General features: G+C 46.9%; 1 protein-coding gene across 5 annotated transcripts in view; it reads left to right on the top strand.

Annotated features, from left to right (window-relative positions):
* Positions 1-14,719, top strand: part of SLC2A9 (solute carrier family 2 member 9) — a 197,561-nt gene extending 182,842 nt beyond the window's left edge. For 4 of the 5 annotated variants that reach the window (XM_075992966.1, XM_075992963.1, XM_075992964.1 and 1 more), the window contains one exon: positions 12,937-14,719. In XM_075992966.1, the coding sequence (XP_075849081.1) occupies positions 12,937-13,188 (252 nt within the window). In that variant the 3' untranslated portion in view covers positions 13,189-14,719. The remainder of the gene's footprint in view (positions 1-12,936) is intronic. The other variant, XM_075992965.1, reaches the window with a different exon arrangement.
* The last annotated feature ends 1,478 nt before the right edge of the window (positions 14,720-16,197 follow it).

The raw sequence follows: 16,197 nt of genomic DNA, 5'->3' as shown, positions 1-16,197 counted from the left end.
TCCTTTTCTGGTTTTGGTATCAAGGTGATGTTGGCTTCATAAAACATGTTGGGGAAGATTCCTTTCTTCTAGGTATTGTGGAATAATTTCTGTAGGATAGGTGCCAGTTCTTCTTTGTAGATCTGGTAAAATTTGGGTGTGAAACCATCTGGTTCAAGACTTTTCTTTTTAGGAAGGTTTTTTATTGCTGCCTTAATTTTGGTACTTGATATTGGTCTGTTCAGGAAGTCTATTTCTTCCTGACTGAGCCTAGGGAGACTGTCTGTTTCTAAGAATTTGTCCATTTCCTCCACATTTTCAAGTTTATGTGCATACAGGTTTTTATAGTATTTATAGATGATATTTGTATATCCAAGGCATCAGTTGTAATTTTTCTTTTTTCATTCCTGATTGAGCTTATTAGAGTCCTTTCTTTTCTGCTTCTCATTAATCTAGTGAGAGGCATGCCAATTTTATTTATTCTTTCAAAGAACCAATGTTTTGTTTTATTAATCTTCTGTATAGTTTTTTGTTATCTGTTTCATTTAGTTCTGCTCTGATCTTTGTTATTTCTTTCCTTCTGCTGGGTTTGGGGTTGGTTTGCTCATGTTTTTCCAGTTCTTGGAGATGATTCATTAGATCATTTATTTGTGATCTTTCTGTCTTTCGGATGTACACATTTATAGATATAATTTTCCTCTGAGGACTGCTTTAGCTGTGTCTCACAGATCTTGATAACTTGTATCTCCTTTATCATTTAGTTCAAAGAATCTTTTGATTTCTTCCTTAATGCAATAATCATTCAACAGAAGGTTGTTTAGTTTCCATGACTTTGTGTAGAGATGAGAATTTCTGTTGGAGTTGATTTCTAATTTTATTCTGGTGATCTGAGAAGATGCAAGGTATAATTTCTATTTAAAAAAAATTTTTGAGACATGCTTTGCGTCCTAGAATATGGCCAATCTCACAGACTGTCCCATGAACTGATGAAAAAAACATATATTCAGTGGTTTGGGAGTAGAATGTTCTGTAAATATCAGTCAGTCCCATTTTTTCTAGAGTTCTGTGTAAGTCCATTGTTTCTTTGTTTATTTTCTATTTGGAAGATCTGTCCTGTTCTGTCAGAGGGGTATTGAAGTCCCTGGCTATCACAGTGTTGCTGTTTATCATTTTGTTTAGATAAAGTAGCATTTGCTTTATGAATCTCAGTGTACTTCTGTTACATGCATAAATATTTAGAATTGTTATGTCTTCTTGTTGAATGTTGAATTATACCCTTCACCATTATATAGTGACCATCTTTGTCTTTCATTACTTTTGTTGATTTGAAGACTAAGTTATCTGAAATCAGAACTGCCATGCCAGCTTTCTTTTGGCTTCTGTTTGCTTGAAATATTATTTTCCATCCCTTCACCTTGAATACATCCTTGTGGGTGAGATGTGTCTCCTGAAGACAGCAGATACTTGGCTTGTGAATATTTATCCATACACCTAGCCTATGTCTCTTTAGTGGGCAGTTCAAGCCATTCACATTTATTGAGAGAATTGAAAGTGGGCTAAACTTCTGTTCATCCTGTTGAGTTGACCTTTGTTGCTTTGTTTTATCTCTTGAGCCATTGTGGTATCTGGCCTTTGACCTTTAGCTTTTGGATGATTTTACACTCATGAGTGTTTATTGTGCTGATCCATGTGTAACGCTATTTTGAGTACTTCCTGGAGGACAGGTCTTGTCTTCATGAATTCCATCAGTCTTTGCTTGTCTGAGAAGGTTTTATTTCTCCTTTGTATAAGAAACTTAGTTTTGCAGGGCACAAGATTCTAGGCTGGGCATTATTCTGTTTGAGAAGAGTGAGAATGGGGCCCCAGTCTTCTCTGGCTTGTAAGGTCTCAGTTGAGAAGTCTGGTGTTATTCTGATGAGTTTTCCTTTGTAGGTTACCTGATGCTTTCACCTTACACCTCATAGGAGGGCCTCTTTAGTGGTTATTTTGGTCAGTCTGATGACTGTGTGTCGTGGTGTCTTCTTGTTTGCAATGAATCTCCCAGGAGTCCTTTGAGCTTCTTATACCTGGATATCTAGATTTTTAACAAGGCCTGAGAAATTTTCCTCTATTATATCCTCAAATAGTTTATTTGACCCTTGTGTATTTTCTTCTTCACCCTCAGAGATGCTGAAATGTTCATTTTAATTTGAATAATTTGTCCAAATGGCCTTCTTCTCTTTTCTGGCATATAACTCCTAAAATCCTTACACTCTCCAAAGCGACAAGGGTCATTTTGTATGTTCATGAGTTGACTGGTGGCTTGAAGCTCCTTGGCAGCCTCAGGATGAGGACCAGTCACCTGAAAAACCAAGGCAGGACTAGATGATTGTGCTCTTTAGCCCTACCCTTCAACATCCAAGGAGGCCAGGGGCTGAAGGTTGAGGTGATCACCAATAAAAGCAAAATAGAACAGAGTTCAGGTGGGCTTCCAGGTAGCAGAGCATGTGGAGGGGCCCGGAGGATGGCGTGCCCAGAGAGGGTGTGGAAGCCCCACTTTGTTCTGTGCATCTCTTTATCTGTGCCTGTCAGTATCGTTTGTAGTATCCTCTATAATAAATCAGGAAACATTAGTGTTTCCCCTAAGTTTTGTGAGCTGCTCTAGCAAATGAATCAAACCCAAGAAAGGGATCATGAGAACTCACATTTATAGCCAGTTGTTCAAAGGTGCAGATAAGATAGCCTGAGGCTACAGAACAACCACACTGCAGAAGAGCTAAGCTGAAGGGAGAAGCAAAGAAGCAGACATTCACCTGGCAACCTGTGCAACCTGAACATGTAGACCCAGTGCTGAACAAGGAACAGAGTGAAGGCCACAGCCATTTACCATTCATGTAAATTTAAAACACATGTAAAACAACAGCATAGATTTTCACAGATAAAGGCAGACTGACAGATGCTATATACCAGACAGACAAATAAGTAGAGAGCGATTAGATATGTAGGTAGATAGGTAGATAGAGAGAGAGAGAGAGAATAAGTTGATTCAAGGGCATTTATCAAACATTTAAATCTGAGTTTGTCTGGCATTAAAGGGAGACCATTTGTAGGGTAAAAGGAGTGAGGCTGGGAACTGGGGAAAGAAAGGAGAAAAGCAAATCCAAATAAGAGAGGACCAGAAAAAAAAAATCAGAGAGGACCTTTGCACAGTCCAGCAGTGACAGTATGTCATGAATGAGTAGCATGATTAACTCAACCGTGTGTTCTTGGGGTTGGAGTGGAACGGGGCAGATGCAAAAGAGATGGGGGAGAGGGGGCCACTAAGTGAGTCAATCCCAATACATTAATAACACAGGAAGAGCCTGGGCTTCTCGGCTGTGGGCTGAAGAGCTGGAGACTGAAGCTGCACCTGCCCCCCCACCTTGTGCCTTGTTACTACAGTAACACCCACACGGCATTGTGCCAATAATATGAATGCTTCATTGAGTGTCTTTCTGTGCCAAGCCCCATACCCGATGTTTTACGTACATCTTCTCATGAATCCTAACACAGCCTTGGTTGGGTTGATTCACTCAGCTACTATTTGAGGATGTCTGAGTGGGTCACTGAGAGGCTGGGACAGAAGAGCCAGTTCTCTGTAGGAGGAAAGTCACTGAGAACACCCTCTGTCTCCCTCCTCCTTCTCTTCCTCCTCCTCCTCTTCCTACTTCCTTTTTTCCCCATAAAGTTATGAGGGAATTCCAATCATAAATGATTCAGCCTCACTGTAGAAACCACAATATAAAGAAAAAACCCACCACATTAATGGATTCATGATGCTATGTCTTCTTCCTTTCTTCCAAACATGTTGTTTTATATTTATAAAAACCGGAATCAATTTTTTACTTTATTTCTGCTTTTCTCACCTGGCATTCCATATTATGAGACTTTTCTTAGGCCCATGGGCATTTTGAAAACAAGCCCGCTCTGGAATGAGTTCCTGAGTGGTGAGGTGTCTCCGGGACGTCTGAGTCTCCAAGGACCACTCAGGAAACATTGCAGGTATGACTGTTGATGGTCTCGATGAGAGCAGGAATGTCCTTGCTGCGCGTCCTCATGGAGACAACGATCAGGTGTCTGCATTTGGTATTTTGTGAAATGTCAGCCAGGCAATGATGGTTGATTCCCTTTTTGGAGGGGAGCTTGCCGAGTCAGGGGGCTGCTGTTGTCAACAACCGATAAGCCAGAGAAATGGGCTCTGGCAAGCCCTGAGTCTCACAGCCCCACCTCACCCAGACCCACCCAAGGAGCAACTTCTGCTTGCTGCAGACTCCGTCGTTGAACATTTGTACTCCACAGCCTTCTGAGAGCATCGCAGCCGGGATGCAGAACCACCGCATCGGCCTGCTCAGCCCGCCATGACAGAGCACCAGATGGGGCTGAAGCAATAGAAATTTATTTTCTCACAATTCTAGAGGTAGGAGTCTAAAACCAAGGCGTCAGTAGGTTTGGTTTTTGTGCTGGGGCCTCCTCGGCTTTTAAACAGCTGTCTCCTCTCGGCATCCTCATGTGGCCATCCCTCTGCTTGTATGCCCCAGTCTCTCCTTCTTATAAAGGCACTGTATGGGATGAGGGCCTGCCCATATGACCTCATTTTACCTTAACCAGGGCCTCTTGCAAGGCCCTGTCTCCAAATACAATTGCATTCTGAGGTGCTGGGATTAAGACTCAACCTATGAATTTGGAGGAGACACAGTGCAGCCCATAACAGCCACCAAGTGAAACTACTCAGACATTTTGATCATTTCACTATTCCAAAATGTGTCAGAGGAAACTGCATTTCCAGCTCCTTGACCTCGCCCAGCCTCGGTTTCCTCGTTCTGTAAAATAAGAATCATTTAACCCTCTCGTCGCCAATGGAGAAAGGAGACTGCTGCGGCTGTGAGCATGTAGGGACCCTGCCCCCACCCTTCCTCTCTACGCTCACTCTGGGAGCCCCGCCGTGAGCCCGGACGCCCCTGCAGGGGTGGGAGAGCTGCATCCGCCATGGCAAGAGCATCCGCCAGGGCAAGAGCAGGCAGAGAGACCGGTGGAGTTGGAGGATGCAGACCACCCGCATACGTGTGAGGGCCCAGTCTGCAGAGGTCCCACGGGGATGCCTTCCCTCCCTGTTGGCTCCCCAGGCTGCTGTAACAAAGTACCGCAAACTTTGTGGCTCAAAACAACAGACATTTGACATTTACTCTCTCACAGCCCGGAGGCTGGAAGTACGAAGTCAAGGTGTCAGCAAGGTTGGTTTCTTGAAGACTCCAGGGAAGGATCTGCTCCACTCACTTGTCCGAGGTCCTGGTGGCTTTCAGCAGTCCTTGGCTTGTAGCTGCGAGACTGCAGCCTCTGCCTCCGCCGTCACATACACTCTGTGTGCGCGCGTGTGTGCGCGTGTGCGTGCGTGTGTGCGCCTGTGTGTGTGCGCACGTGTGTGCGTGTGTGTGCGCGTGTGCGTGCGTGTGTGCGCCTGTGTGTGTGTGTGCACGTGTGTGCGTGTGTGCACGTGTGTGCGTGTGTGCGTACGTGTGTGCACCTGTGTGTGTGCGCACGTGTGTGCGTGTGTGTGCGCGTGTGCGTGCGTGTGTGCGCGTGTGCGTGCGTGTGTGCACCTGTGTGTGTGTGTGCACGTGTGTGCGTGTGTGCGCGCACGCGCGTGTGCTTTTATAAGGATGTGAGTGATTAGATTTAAGGCCCACCATCATTTGACATGACGTCATCTTAACTTGATTCCATCAGCGAAGATTCTATTTCCAAATAAGTACCAGGGGTCAGGACTCCAATGTATCTTTTGGGTGGATGTAATTCAACCCATATTATCTCCCCTTTCTAGGGTGACCAGCTTGTCTGAGTTTGCCCAGAACTGTCCCTGAAAGCCCCATATCCTGAAAACAGCTCAGTCCATGGCAAACCTGGACAGTTGGTTGCTTACCCTATCCACGGCTGACACCCTATGGGCGAGCTTATTTGGCCTCCTGAGCAAGCTACTTGCACTCGAACCCCTGTCTGTGCCCCTGGGGGTTCCCAGCTAAGGCAGTGCCGATAACGCTGGCACAGGCTCCACACATGCTGAGTGCTGCTACGTGACAGAGAGACACTAGGAGAAACTGCGCAGACTTTGGGGGCAGATGGATTGACCTGGAATCCTGGCTATGCCGCTCAGCAGTTAGGGGCAGGCCAGGCAAGTCAGACTTTTTCTGACTTCGATTGCTCTTTGAGCCACAATTTTCTTGTTTATAAAACAAGAGAATTGCCCCAATTTTGCAACAGGGCTCTCAAGAATTAGAGATGAAGCCAAGGTGCTGCATGGTGTCTGCACATGGCCATGCGCGGTGGTGCCGTCGCGCACTGGTGCTATAAAAGTCGTTTCTTGCCGTGCCCTCCCGGCCTCGTGGGAAGAGTGCACAGACAGAAGGGACGACTCCTGGCAAGTGCTCAGCCCCACCCCTTACTAACTAGGCCATCGGGGCAAGTTGCTCCAAGTTTTCACCTGGTCCCCCCAAAATGTTACGCCGCCTCCCCTCCTCTCTCCCATCCACTTTGCCCCCTTCCTGCAAAATGTTCTAGAACATGAGGTGGGGTGCAAGGAGCCTTGGCCCGTGGGGAGTTTGTGGTCACTCTCTGCTTCTCCATCCTCAGCCACAGGCTGCCTTTTCCTCCAGGCCTTTGCTGTGGCCGTAGCAGTATTGCCTGGCCATTGGTTTTGAAGCCTGAAGACAACTCAGTCTCTGAGATTAGCATCAGTATTTTCTGGTTTGGAGAAAATTGCATGCAAATGTACGCCTGCTTGATTCCACCAGAGTTGTAAAATTCTATCTGAGTTCAATACAACCTGAAAGGAAAAAAATTATTCTTTTCAACTTGAAAAATATTGGGTCATATCCCAAATGCCTCTGCAAAGTGAAGGGGAGGCTGACGCATGTCTAGGACTGTGGGTTCCAAAAGCAAATGAAGCTGCCACCTCCCTCCTCTGGGTGGTCCAGATGATGACACTGCTTGGGCTGAAGGGAGGGAAGGGACGTCTCTCACTCAGTCCTGCACCTCGTGCTGGGCCCGGAGGCAGAGCAGTGACAAGCAGGGACACAGTCCCTGCCTTGTGTTCCAGGGAAGAACAGACATGAGTCTCATGGAGATCGGGGTAGTTTGGGTCTATAGGGAGTAAATGGGGCCAGGCTGGGGGTGCTAAGTGGACTGGCCAGAGCAGGGCTGAGGCTGAGCCGGTGAATGGGGGTTGGGGATGCTTGGCAGGGAGAGGGCGCACCCTGTGAGAGCCTGAGCAGGCAACGCAGCCTCCAAGGGTCACAGAGAGTCGCAATTACCCGGGCAGGGAGCAGGGGGCCGGCAGGGCAGGGAGGCCGAGGCCAGGTCCTCCAAGGTCTTAAGGGCATGACAGGGATTTGAGATTTTTGTCCAAAGCACTCTGGGAAGCCACTGCATGATCTTAAAACATAATCCATGTTGTACTTTTAAAGGACCTCTTTGGCTGCCTAGTGGGGACTAGATTCAGGGCAGCTGCTCACTCTCCAAGTGGGCAAGTTCAAAAGCTGTATAAAACCAGGGGTAGAAGCCAAAACAGTGTGTGTGGGGAAGGGGAGCAATTGACTGGAAAATGGCAGAAGGAGTGGTAGAAATGCCCTAAATCTTGATAGAGGTGTTGGTTACATAGCTGGGTGCTTTTATCCAAGCTCATTGAACTGTGCACTTGAGCTCTGAGCATGTTACTGTATGTAAATTCTACCTTGATAAAAAATTGTATATTAAAAAAGAAGATATTTCATGGTAAAGTCATGAGGGCTTAGTGGCAAAGACAGGCAGAAACCGAGTAGTCCAAGGAGATTCCCAGGGGTCCATCCCAGATGGCAGGACAATGGCAGGGTGTGTCTGAGAACAGATGGTAGAACAGCTTGCAGGGATTGGGAGGGTGGGTGGGAAGGGACAGGTGGGCAGTGCTGCTAACTATGGCTCCCAGCAAGTCATACTGAGCTGAAATGCCACCAGGCGTTCACAGGATTATGTCTGCCTCAAAGGTTCCCAGGCAGCTCCAACAAGACCCTAAGTGCACACATGACTGTGGCTTAGGAACGTGGTACAAGGATCCTCCACCACGGACAAGGATCCTCCACCAAGGACAAGGATCCTCCACCGTGGAACTTGCAGGCTCAGCAGGCCTGGCAACCTGGGCCTGTGCACACCAGCCGGGGGTACGATGGAGCACAAGTGACAAGGATCCTCCACCGAGGACAAGGATCCTCCACCGTGGAACTTGCAGGCTCAGCAGGCCTGGCAACCTGGGCCTGTGCACACCAGCTGGCCCACGAACCGGCTTCAACATGACCATGAAACATCCCCATGCCAGAAACAGTGTGAAAATGTCATGTGTATGAACTCTCTTCTCTTCATGAAAAGGAGATCTGTAGTTCTACATCAGGTTCCCAGAGAGGGAGGCGGCCTTTTGGGGATGTTCAGTATCACTGATCTTACCACTCTAGTGTCTTCCTCCACCAATCAGCTGGAGGCGCAAAACACCTGCAGCCTCTGCAACACTCATCCCTCAAGATTTGGTTCAAAGGGCCTGTGGAGTGAGGGCTGAGCATGCCAACCTGCTTCCTTGTGGCTACGGATTGAGGATTTCTGTTCCCCCAAAATTCATATGTTGAAGCTCTAACTCTCAATGTGATGGTATTTGGAGGTGAAGACTTCGGAAACCAATGAGATTTAGGGGAGGTCATGAGAGTGGAGCCCTCATGATGGAATTCATATCCTTATAGGAAAACGAAAGACCAGAGTTCTCTCTCCCATATGACGACCTACTGAGAAGGCAGCCCTTGCAAGCCAGAAGGTGGCCCTCACCAGGGAACTACCTGGCATCTTGATCCTGGAATCTCTGCCTCCAGAACTGTGAGAAAAGCAATGCCTGTTGCTCAAACTGCCCAGTCTATGGTATTTCATTATGGAGACCTGAGTTGACTAAGACAACCACTCCAAATCCTAAATAGACTCAAAACAAAGGGGAAAAACACATGCTGGAACTCAAGAAGGGAGTCCCCTGGGTGTACCCAAAATTTGGGGACACCTCTGAATGATAGAGAGATGAGATAAACTGATGGAGGGAACCTGGCCCAAGGTACAGGCAGCACAGAGCCTCTGAGAAAGATAGAAGTCACCCGGGTGGGGAGGGCAGGGGGTGACTAGAGCACATCACTTGGAATAACCAGAGAAATAATAGAAGAGAAAGTCCCAGACCTGCAGAAACACAAGTCCTCAGTATGAGTGGGCCCACCTCATGCTAGGCAAATTGCGTGCAAAGGGTACCTAGACATAATGATGTGGAATTCAAGAACACTGGTGTTTTTAAAGAAAACCCTAAAAGTTCTGTAGAGAAAAATCAGATAACCTGAAAAGAAATGACAATCAGAGGACATCATATTTCTCCAGGGCAAGACTCTACCGAAAGAGTAAGGAGCGCTGCCTTCGAAATCTCGAGAGGAAAAGATTTTGAAATTAGAAATCTATGCTAGCCAAACCAGCTTTCACGTATGAGAGGAGGGCGATTCACAGACTTTCAGAGGATTCTGGCAGTGTACCACCCACCGTCAGCTAGCTGCATCCTAGAGGTGTGTGTAAACAGCCGGTGTGCCAGGTCTCCAAGGTTTGGCCACAGTTTGCAAAGAGCTAAGAACACAGACTCTGAATTCCAGCTGCATCTAACACCAGCCAATGGGAGGCCCTGGACAAGCTGTTTAACAGCCTGAGCATAGAGAGCTCAGCACGTCTGGTGCAGCGTCCTCAGCAAACACAGCTCAGCACTAACGTTAGTCGCGTGGGAAGCTCCCACCACAGGCCAAAGGCCAGCCCTGGTCCACAGAAGAAAAGCATGATCCTAAAAGCATGTGTGCATTCTAAAGATTAGTCATTTAAAATGTCCTTTCTTCTTGACTTATCCATTCCCAATAGCACTTAAAATATTTGAATTTGCTCATTTCAATTTTATATCTTTTATCTCAAAGCAGAGGCTGAGGATTTGTAATTATTTATAGTCATAAGATGATGGAATGCCAGGGCTACAGGTGTGCCAGTCAGCTCGGGCCGCCATAACAGAATTGAGCAGCTTAAGCATCCGAAATGTATCTCCTCACAGTCCTGGAGGCTGGAAGTCCATAATGAGGTGCTAGCAGGGTTGGTGTCTGGTGAGGGCTCTTCCTGGCTTGCGGATGGCCGTCTTCTCTCTGTGTGCTCACGTGGCCTTCCTCTGGCATGTGCTCGTGAAGAGAGAGTGCTCTCTTCCTCTTGTTAGGCCACCAATCATATGAGATTAGGACCTCAACCTTATGACTTCGTTTAACCTTAATTACCTCCTAAAAGCCCTGTCTCCAAACCCAGCCACACTAGGGTTAGAGTTTCAATAGGTGAACCAGGGCGGGGAATGGCCTGATTCAGTCCATAGCAAGAGGGAACCTTGACGATAGATTGATTCGCTTGTTGTAAATATCCACTGAGCACCTACGCACTGTGCTGGGCACCAGGGCTCAACAATGTGCAAAACCAGACAGAATCCCTGCTACCCTCACAGAGGACACAGTCTGGCTGGGGACCACCCATGGTCAAGCTGTCACACACCTATGTGATGACCATGCACAAGGAAAGCAGACAGAACTGGAAAGATTATGGTAGAGGGAGCTGGTCTGGGTGCAGGGCAGGCTGCCTGGAGAACAAGGGCGGAGACCAGAAAGACGAAGAGGAGTTGACAAGGTGAAGAGTGAAGAAAGAGGGAACTCCAAGTGCAGAGGCCCTGCGTCTGCAGAAAGCAGGAGTAAAGCAGGGAACCCGGACCATGGATGAAGCAGGGCGGAGGAGAGCTCACCCAGCCTTCAGGGAAGGTCAGGAAGGCAGCCTTAAACCCAGAACAATGAGAGGTGGTTAAAGGGCTCTAAGCAGAGAACTGGCATGATCAAGGAATGTTTTTGAAAGACCCCTTTGGACGCCATTTGGTGAACAGACTGGGAAGATGCCAGGAGGATGAGGGACACCAGGTAAGGGAAGGGCAATGTCCCCTGGACTGGACAGGGGTGGACAAACTCTGGCACACTACTTATTTTCGTAAATAAAGTTATACTGGGACACAGCCACTCAGATTCATTTATGCGTCATCATCTGTGGTTGCTTCCGCACAATAAGAGCAGAGTCCAACGACCCTGGCAGAGACCATGTGACCCTTTACAGAAAAAGTTTGCCAGCCCCTGGGCTAGACTTCCAGACTGAGGTTGCAGGTCACACAATTGGGGGTTAGAGAGGTTCTGAAACACGTCCAAGGCCACAGTCAGGACTCACGCCAAAGCCGCTCTTTCCACGGTCTCTCGTGACTCCTCACTGGGGTGTGGTGTCAGGGTGGGGGCGATGAAAGGTCCCTGGGAGCCTGCGGTGTCCTCCCGGCGCTCCTGGGAAGCAGGCTCCATCACCCGCTCCCGCAGGTAGACCTGGCACAAAATTTCCAGCAGGTATCAACAGACATCCCTCAGCTGCTCTGGACCCCAGCCAGGGAGGCCTGAGGACAGCCCCAGACCTGTTTTGCTCCTGCGTCCATATTATCCCATCCTCCTTGTCCAGTTCTGGCCCTGATGTTTTGTTTGAATCTCTGGGCTTAGAGGAGCCTGAAGATTTGAGTTTTGGGTTTGTTTGTTCTTTTCCCCCACAAGTGACACACATCAGTTGTGCTGGGAAAGGAAGCTTAAGCAGGTGACAGCTCAGAGAGGTCCCAGTCAGCACCATGCATGGACTGCAGTAGGGCAGGGAGCCGCTCTGAGCCTCAGTCCACTCATGCATCTCTATGAGCATCTGCTATGCATCAGATACTTTCCAGGTTCTGGGAACTTAAGAATAATGACAGCTCCTGCTCTCAGATTGCTAGCCTCCCTCTGGGGGGGAGTCAACTCAGGTAACTATAGACTGTGGTCTTGCATAGCAGTGAGTGTTTTGAGGAGCAATGAAACAGGGCTGGGGGATCCTTTAAAAATGGGGGTCAGAAAGAACCTCTCTGAGAAAGTGACCTTTATGCCACAATGAAGGGGAAAGAGAAAGAGGCCGCACAGGTGTCTAAAGAGGAGTCTCCCAGGAAGAGGGAGCGGCACATGCACAGCCCCTGAGGCATGGTGTTGGGGGGAACCATGACTGCAGTGTAGCTGGCAGAGAAAGTGAGGAGCATGAGAGCAGAAAAGTAAGGGGGCCACGTGGCCAGCAGCCTTAGAGGCTGTGCGTGGTAAGGCCTTTGGCTTTACTCGGGGTGACGTAAAAAGTCATGGTGGGTTTTGAGCAGAAGCTCAACAAGTTCTATCCTGTGTTTAAAGAATCACTCTGGTTTGTCTCTGGAGAATAATCCTAAAGGGACAAGGTGAGAAGCATGGAAATCAGTTGACAAGCTATTGCAATAACCCCAGCAGGAAGTGGTGGGGGCTTGCACCCAAACGGCAGCAATAGAAGTGGTGACACGTGCTCTGATTCAGAACATCTGTAAGGCAGAGCCACATGGCTTCCTGCTGGCGCCAATGTGGGTGCGAGAGACGAAGAGGGGCTCGGCTGGCCTCTGAGTGTTTGGGTTGGCCTAAGTGAGCAGAAGGGTGGAGGTGCCACCAGCCAAGATGGGGAAGGCAGGACCAGGTGCAGGTTTGGAGGTTCTGCTTCGGACTCAGTAATTCAGGTGCCCACCCACATGCAAGGGCGGGAGCGGGGGGTGCTGCGTGCAGAACTGGATAGATCGCATTTCGTCTTCAAGGCCATATGTGGGTATGCATCGCTGTGTCACAAGTGAGGAGCCGTGTAGAGCCAGATCACGCATGTGCTGTTTTCTCCTGGAGAATTGACACACGAATGGGGAGCTATAAAAAATTCTGTTCAGAGATGGTTTTGCAGCCACTTTACTGATTGTCTATTTGATGTTTTTTTGTCTCTGTCTTTCCACAGAAAAGTCTGGACACCTACTGTTTCCTAGTCTTCGCCACAATTTGTATCACAGGTGCTATCTACTTGTATTTTGTCCTGCCTGAGACCAAAAACAGAACCCATGCAGAAATCAGCCAGGCATTTGCCAAAAGGAACAAAACAAACAAGGAGGAAAACATTGACCCAGCTGTCACTGACAATAAGATGAATGGAGGGACTGAACCAGATTCTTCCTCCGCATTGTACAGTTCTGTCCAAAGCAAGATCATCTAAATGGAGGATATCACCATCTCAGGAAACCCATTTCTGGAAGGCTTAACTGATTGAAGCCATGCAAGTCTTATATTATTAAGTATTTAACAGTAAACTTGTGCTAATCTAATATCACAACCATTTTGGCTTTGTTCACAACTGAATCTCCCATACTCTTCTGGAAGCTGGAAAGGATCACCCTACATTTCTATAGACCCAACATTCCTCTATGTCAACCGTTAACTGCCTTCTTCATGGTTTCAAAATGAAATTGGGAAGAGTATTTGAATGCTTTCTCCAAGAAAACTAATCTGCTCTGTTAGGGGACTCAATGGACTGGAAGTCAGAGACTGAGGTTCCAGCCATGACCTGCCCTCAGCCTGGATCCTGAGGCCTCGGGGCCCCTTGGCTTGGTCCTAGATGTTGGCTTTCAGAATCCAGTGGGAAGACACTTCATACCGCCTCACAAATGCCTGTTACCAATATTTGGCTCTTGCTGTGGATCCAGGCTTAGGACTGCCCAATACCAACCCACTCGCCTGCAGGTTTTGCCTTTCCCAGCCTGTGTCCAAGGAATGGGCTCAGGACTTCCAGGGCTGAAGCTATCTTTGCCTCGGCTATTAGTCTCCTGTGTGCTCACAGAGGCCATGCAGAAGGCCAATATGTGCAAGGCCTGGAGAAGCGGCTAGAAGAAATAACTTTCCAATAACTGGGGCAGGGACTGCAAACTGAACTCTATCCAAGTGAAAAAAAAATGTTGAGAATGATTCTGAAGCTCAACCTAGTCTTGGTGGGCAAAAGCACTGTGATTAGTTGGTGATGTTTGCCACAGTGTGGGAATGTGAGAGTCAGCACACGTACCTCTTGTTTGCCAAGTCTATGAGAGCTTTATCTGAAAAAGGAATGAGCTTCCTTGAAAGATGGGGAATGCACCATTCTTAAAGTGCTCACACAAAGGCTGAGTGATTACTCATCCTTACTGTTTCCTAGGAAATCTAAGTGTCAATTTTGGAGGAAGGTGTTTGGAACAGATATGTTTAAGGGCTTTTCTAATCCTTACATGCTAGAGTTGTTTTGGTTGGAGCAATGTGCAGCCTGCCATTGTAATGTATGGCCTATGATTTGGGTGATTCCCTATACTTGCCTCCAAAAGGAAATACATTCAAAGAGCCCATAAGTAAATGAAAATACACTTGAATTAGCATTGGTGTGTTTGAATTTAGTATGTCAAGTGGGGACAGAGAGGAACGACTCTGGGCCTAGCAACACCACTGGTGTCCTTTCAGCCCTAATCCCTTGAGTTTTCTCTAATCATTCTTGACAAAGGCAGCCTTAGCCCAAACCTGAGTCCTGATTTGCCTTTCCTGCTGAATATTCTTTCATCACTGGGCCTCTCCTTTAGCAAGTTGCCAACTTGGTGCACCATGACATCCAGCTTTGGTTTGACTGGAGAATGTGGACAGTGTTTGTCAACATGGAGAGTAAGAGATGTGTGGGTACAAAAAGTACCTGAGAACAAAAGAGTCAAATAAAGTGTAAAATAGAAATCCTAGCCATTGGTTGTTCTATTTCACTTGGAGACTTCAATATTTAATCCATAAATATTTACTAGGTACCTACCATGGAGCAGGCACTCGTTAGGCACTAAAGATATATCAGTAAGCAAGAAATTTACTGCTGTTGCCTGCAGACAAGCCTACATCTGCCAGAGAAGATGGAAAATCGAAGCATTGACAGCCATCCGTGTTGGGGTGGGAGGAAACAGTGACACGGGAACGTACAGCAGGAACAGCTAGAGTGAGAGATGGGTATCAGGAAAGCCTTCCCAAACAAGTAACAGAAACAGAACAAGGAAAAATATAACTATCAGGCAATAGGCCAGGAATTATTCTTACATATTATTACATCTGTAAAGCCACTGTCTCGGTTCGTTTTCTGTAGCTTATAACAGAATATCTGAAACTAGGTAATTTGTGAAGAAAAGGAACTTATTTCTTACCGTCATGGAGGCTGAGAAGTCCAAGGTTGAGGGGCACCTCTGGTCAGAGCCTTCTTGCTGGCGGGGACTCTCCGCAGAGTCCCAAGGTGGCACAGGGTATCCCGTGGCGACAGAGCTGAACATGCTAGCTCAGGTCTCTCTTCCTCTTTCCATGAAGCCACCAGTCCCTCTCCCTTGATAACTCATGAATTCTTTAACCCATTAATCTATTACTCTATGAAAGATTAATTTATTCATGTAACCAAAGCCCTCATGACTCAACTACTTCTTAAAGACCCCACCTCTTAATACTGCCACAGTGAATACTAAGTTTCAACATGAATTTTGGAGAGGACATTCTAACCATAGCAGCCACATTAAGGGAATTTTTGAAAAATGAAACAATAAGACATCCATAATCTCATATGCTTCATGCCTCCTAACACTATCATTTTAATATTTATACAACTCTGTCAATTTTTGGCCTATTATTTACCCAGTTGTAATCACAGAATACATAAAACACAATTATAATCATCTTGTCTCTTATCTTCTATTTTTTCCACTTTGTATTACATCAAATGCATTCTCTCAATTCAAATGCTTCTTAATATTCTAATATTCACTGAAGTGAATTGTTCATGTATAAAATTGTTTTTCAGATATAAAGAGATAATCAGTGGTGAGTCAGAGAGACAGACATTCCCACAAGCTTGCTACACAGGCTCTACTGCTTTACTGAAAGGCACTAACACTTTACAGCTTCCTGTGTCCATTCACAGACCCTAAAAGAATCTCTAATCAAATTAATAGGCCTATTCCCTCATCTCCACACCATAGAAGTTGACGTTTAGTCTTTTCAGCTTCACTGAAGAAAGGTAACTCTTGTGGCTTCTGGCTCTGGCTTGATGAAGTAAGCACATTCCACCTTATTTCTCTCACTGATTATAATGCAAAACCCTGGACAGAACCATGATGCAAATGTATGAGGACTCTGAAATATAAATTATAGCAGGCAAATTCAAGAGGGAAATCAAAACTCAACGAACAGC

This window comes from Microcebus murinus, chromosome 16, assembly GCF_040939455.1.
Source record: "Microcebus murinus isolate Inina chromosome 16, M.murinus_Inina_mat1.0, whole genome shotgun sequence".
NCBI lineage: Eukaryota > Metazoa > Chordata > Mammalia > Primates > Cheirogaleidae > Microcebus > Microcebus murinus.
Note: the sequence above shows the minus strand (reverse complement) of the source record. Positions and strands in the feature narration are given on the sequence as shown.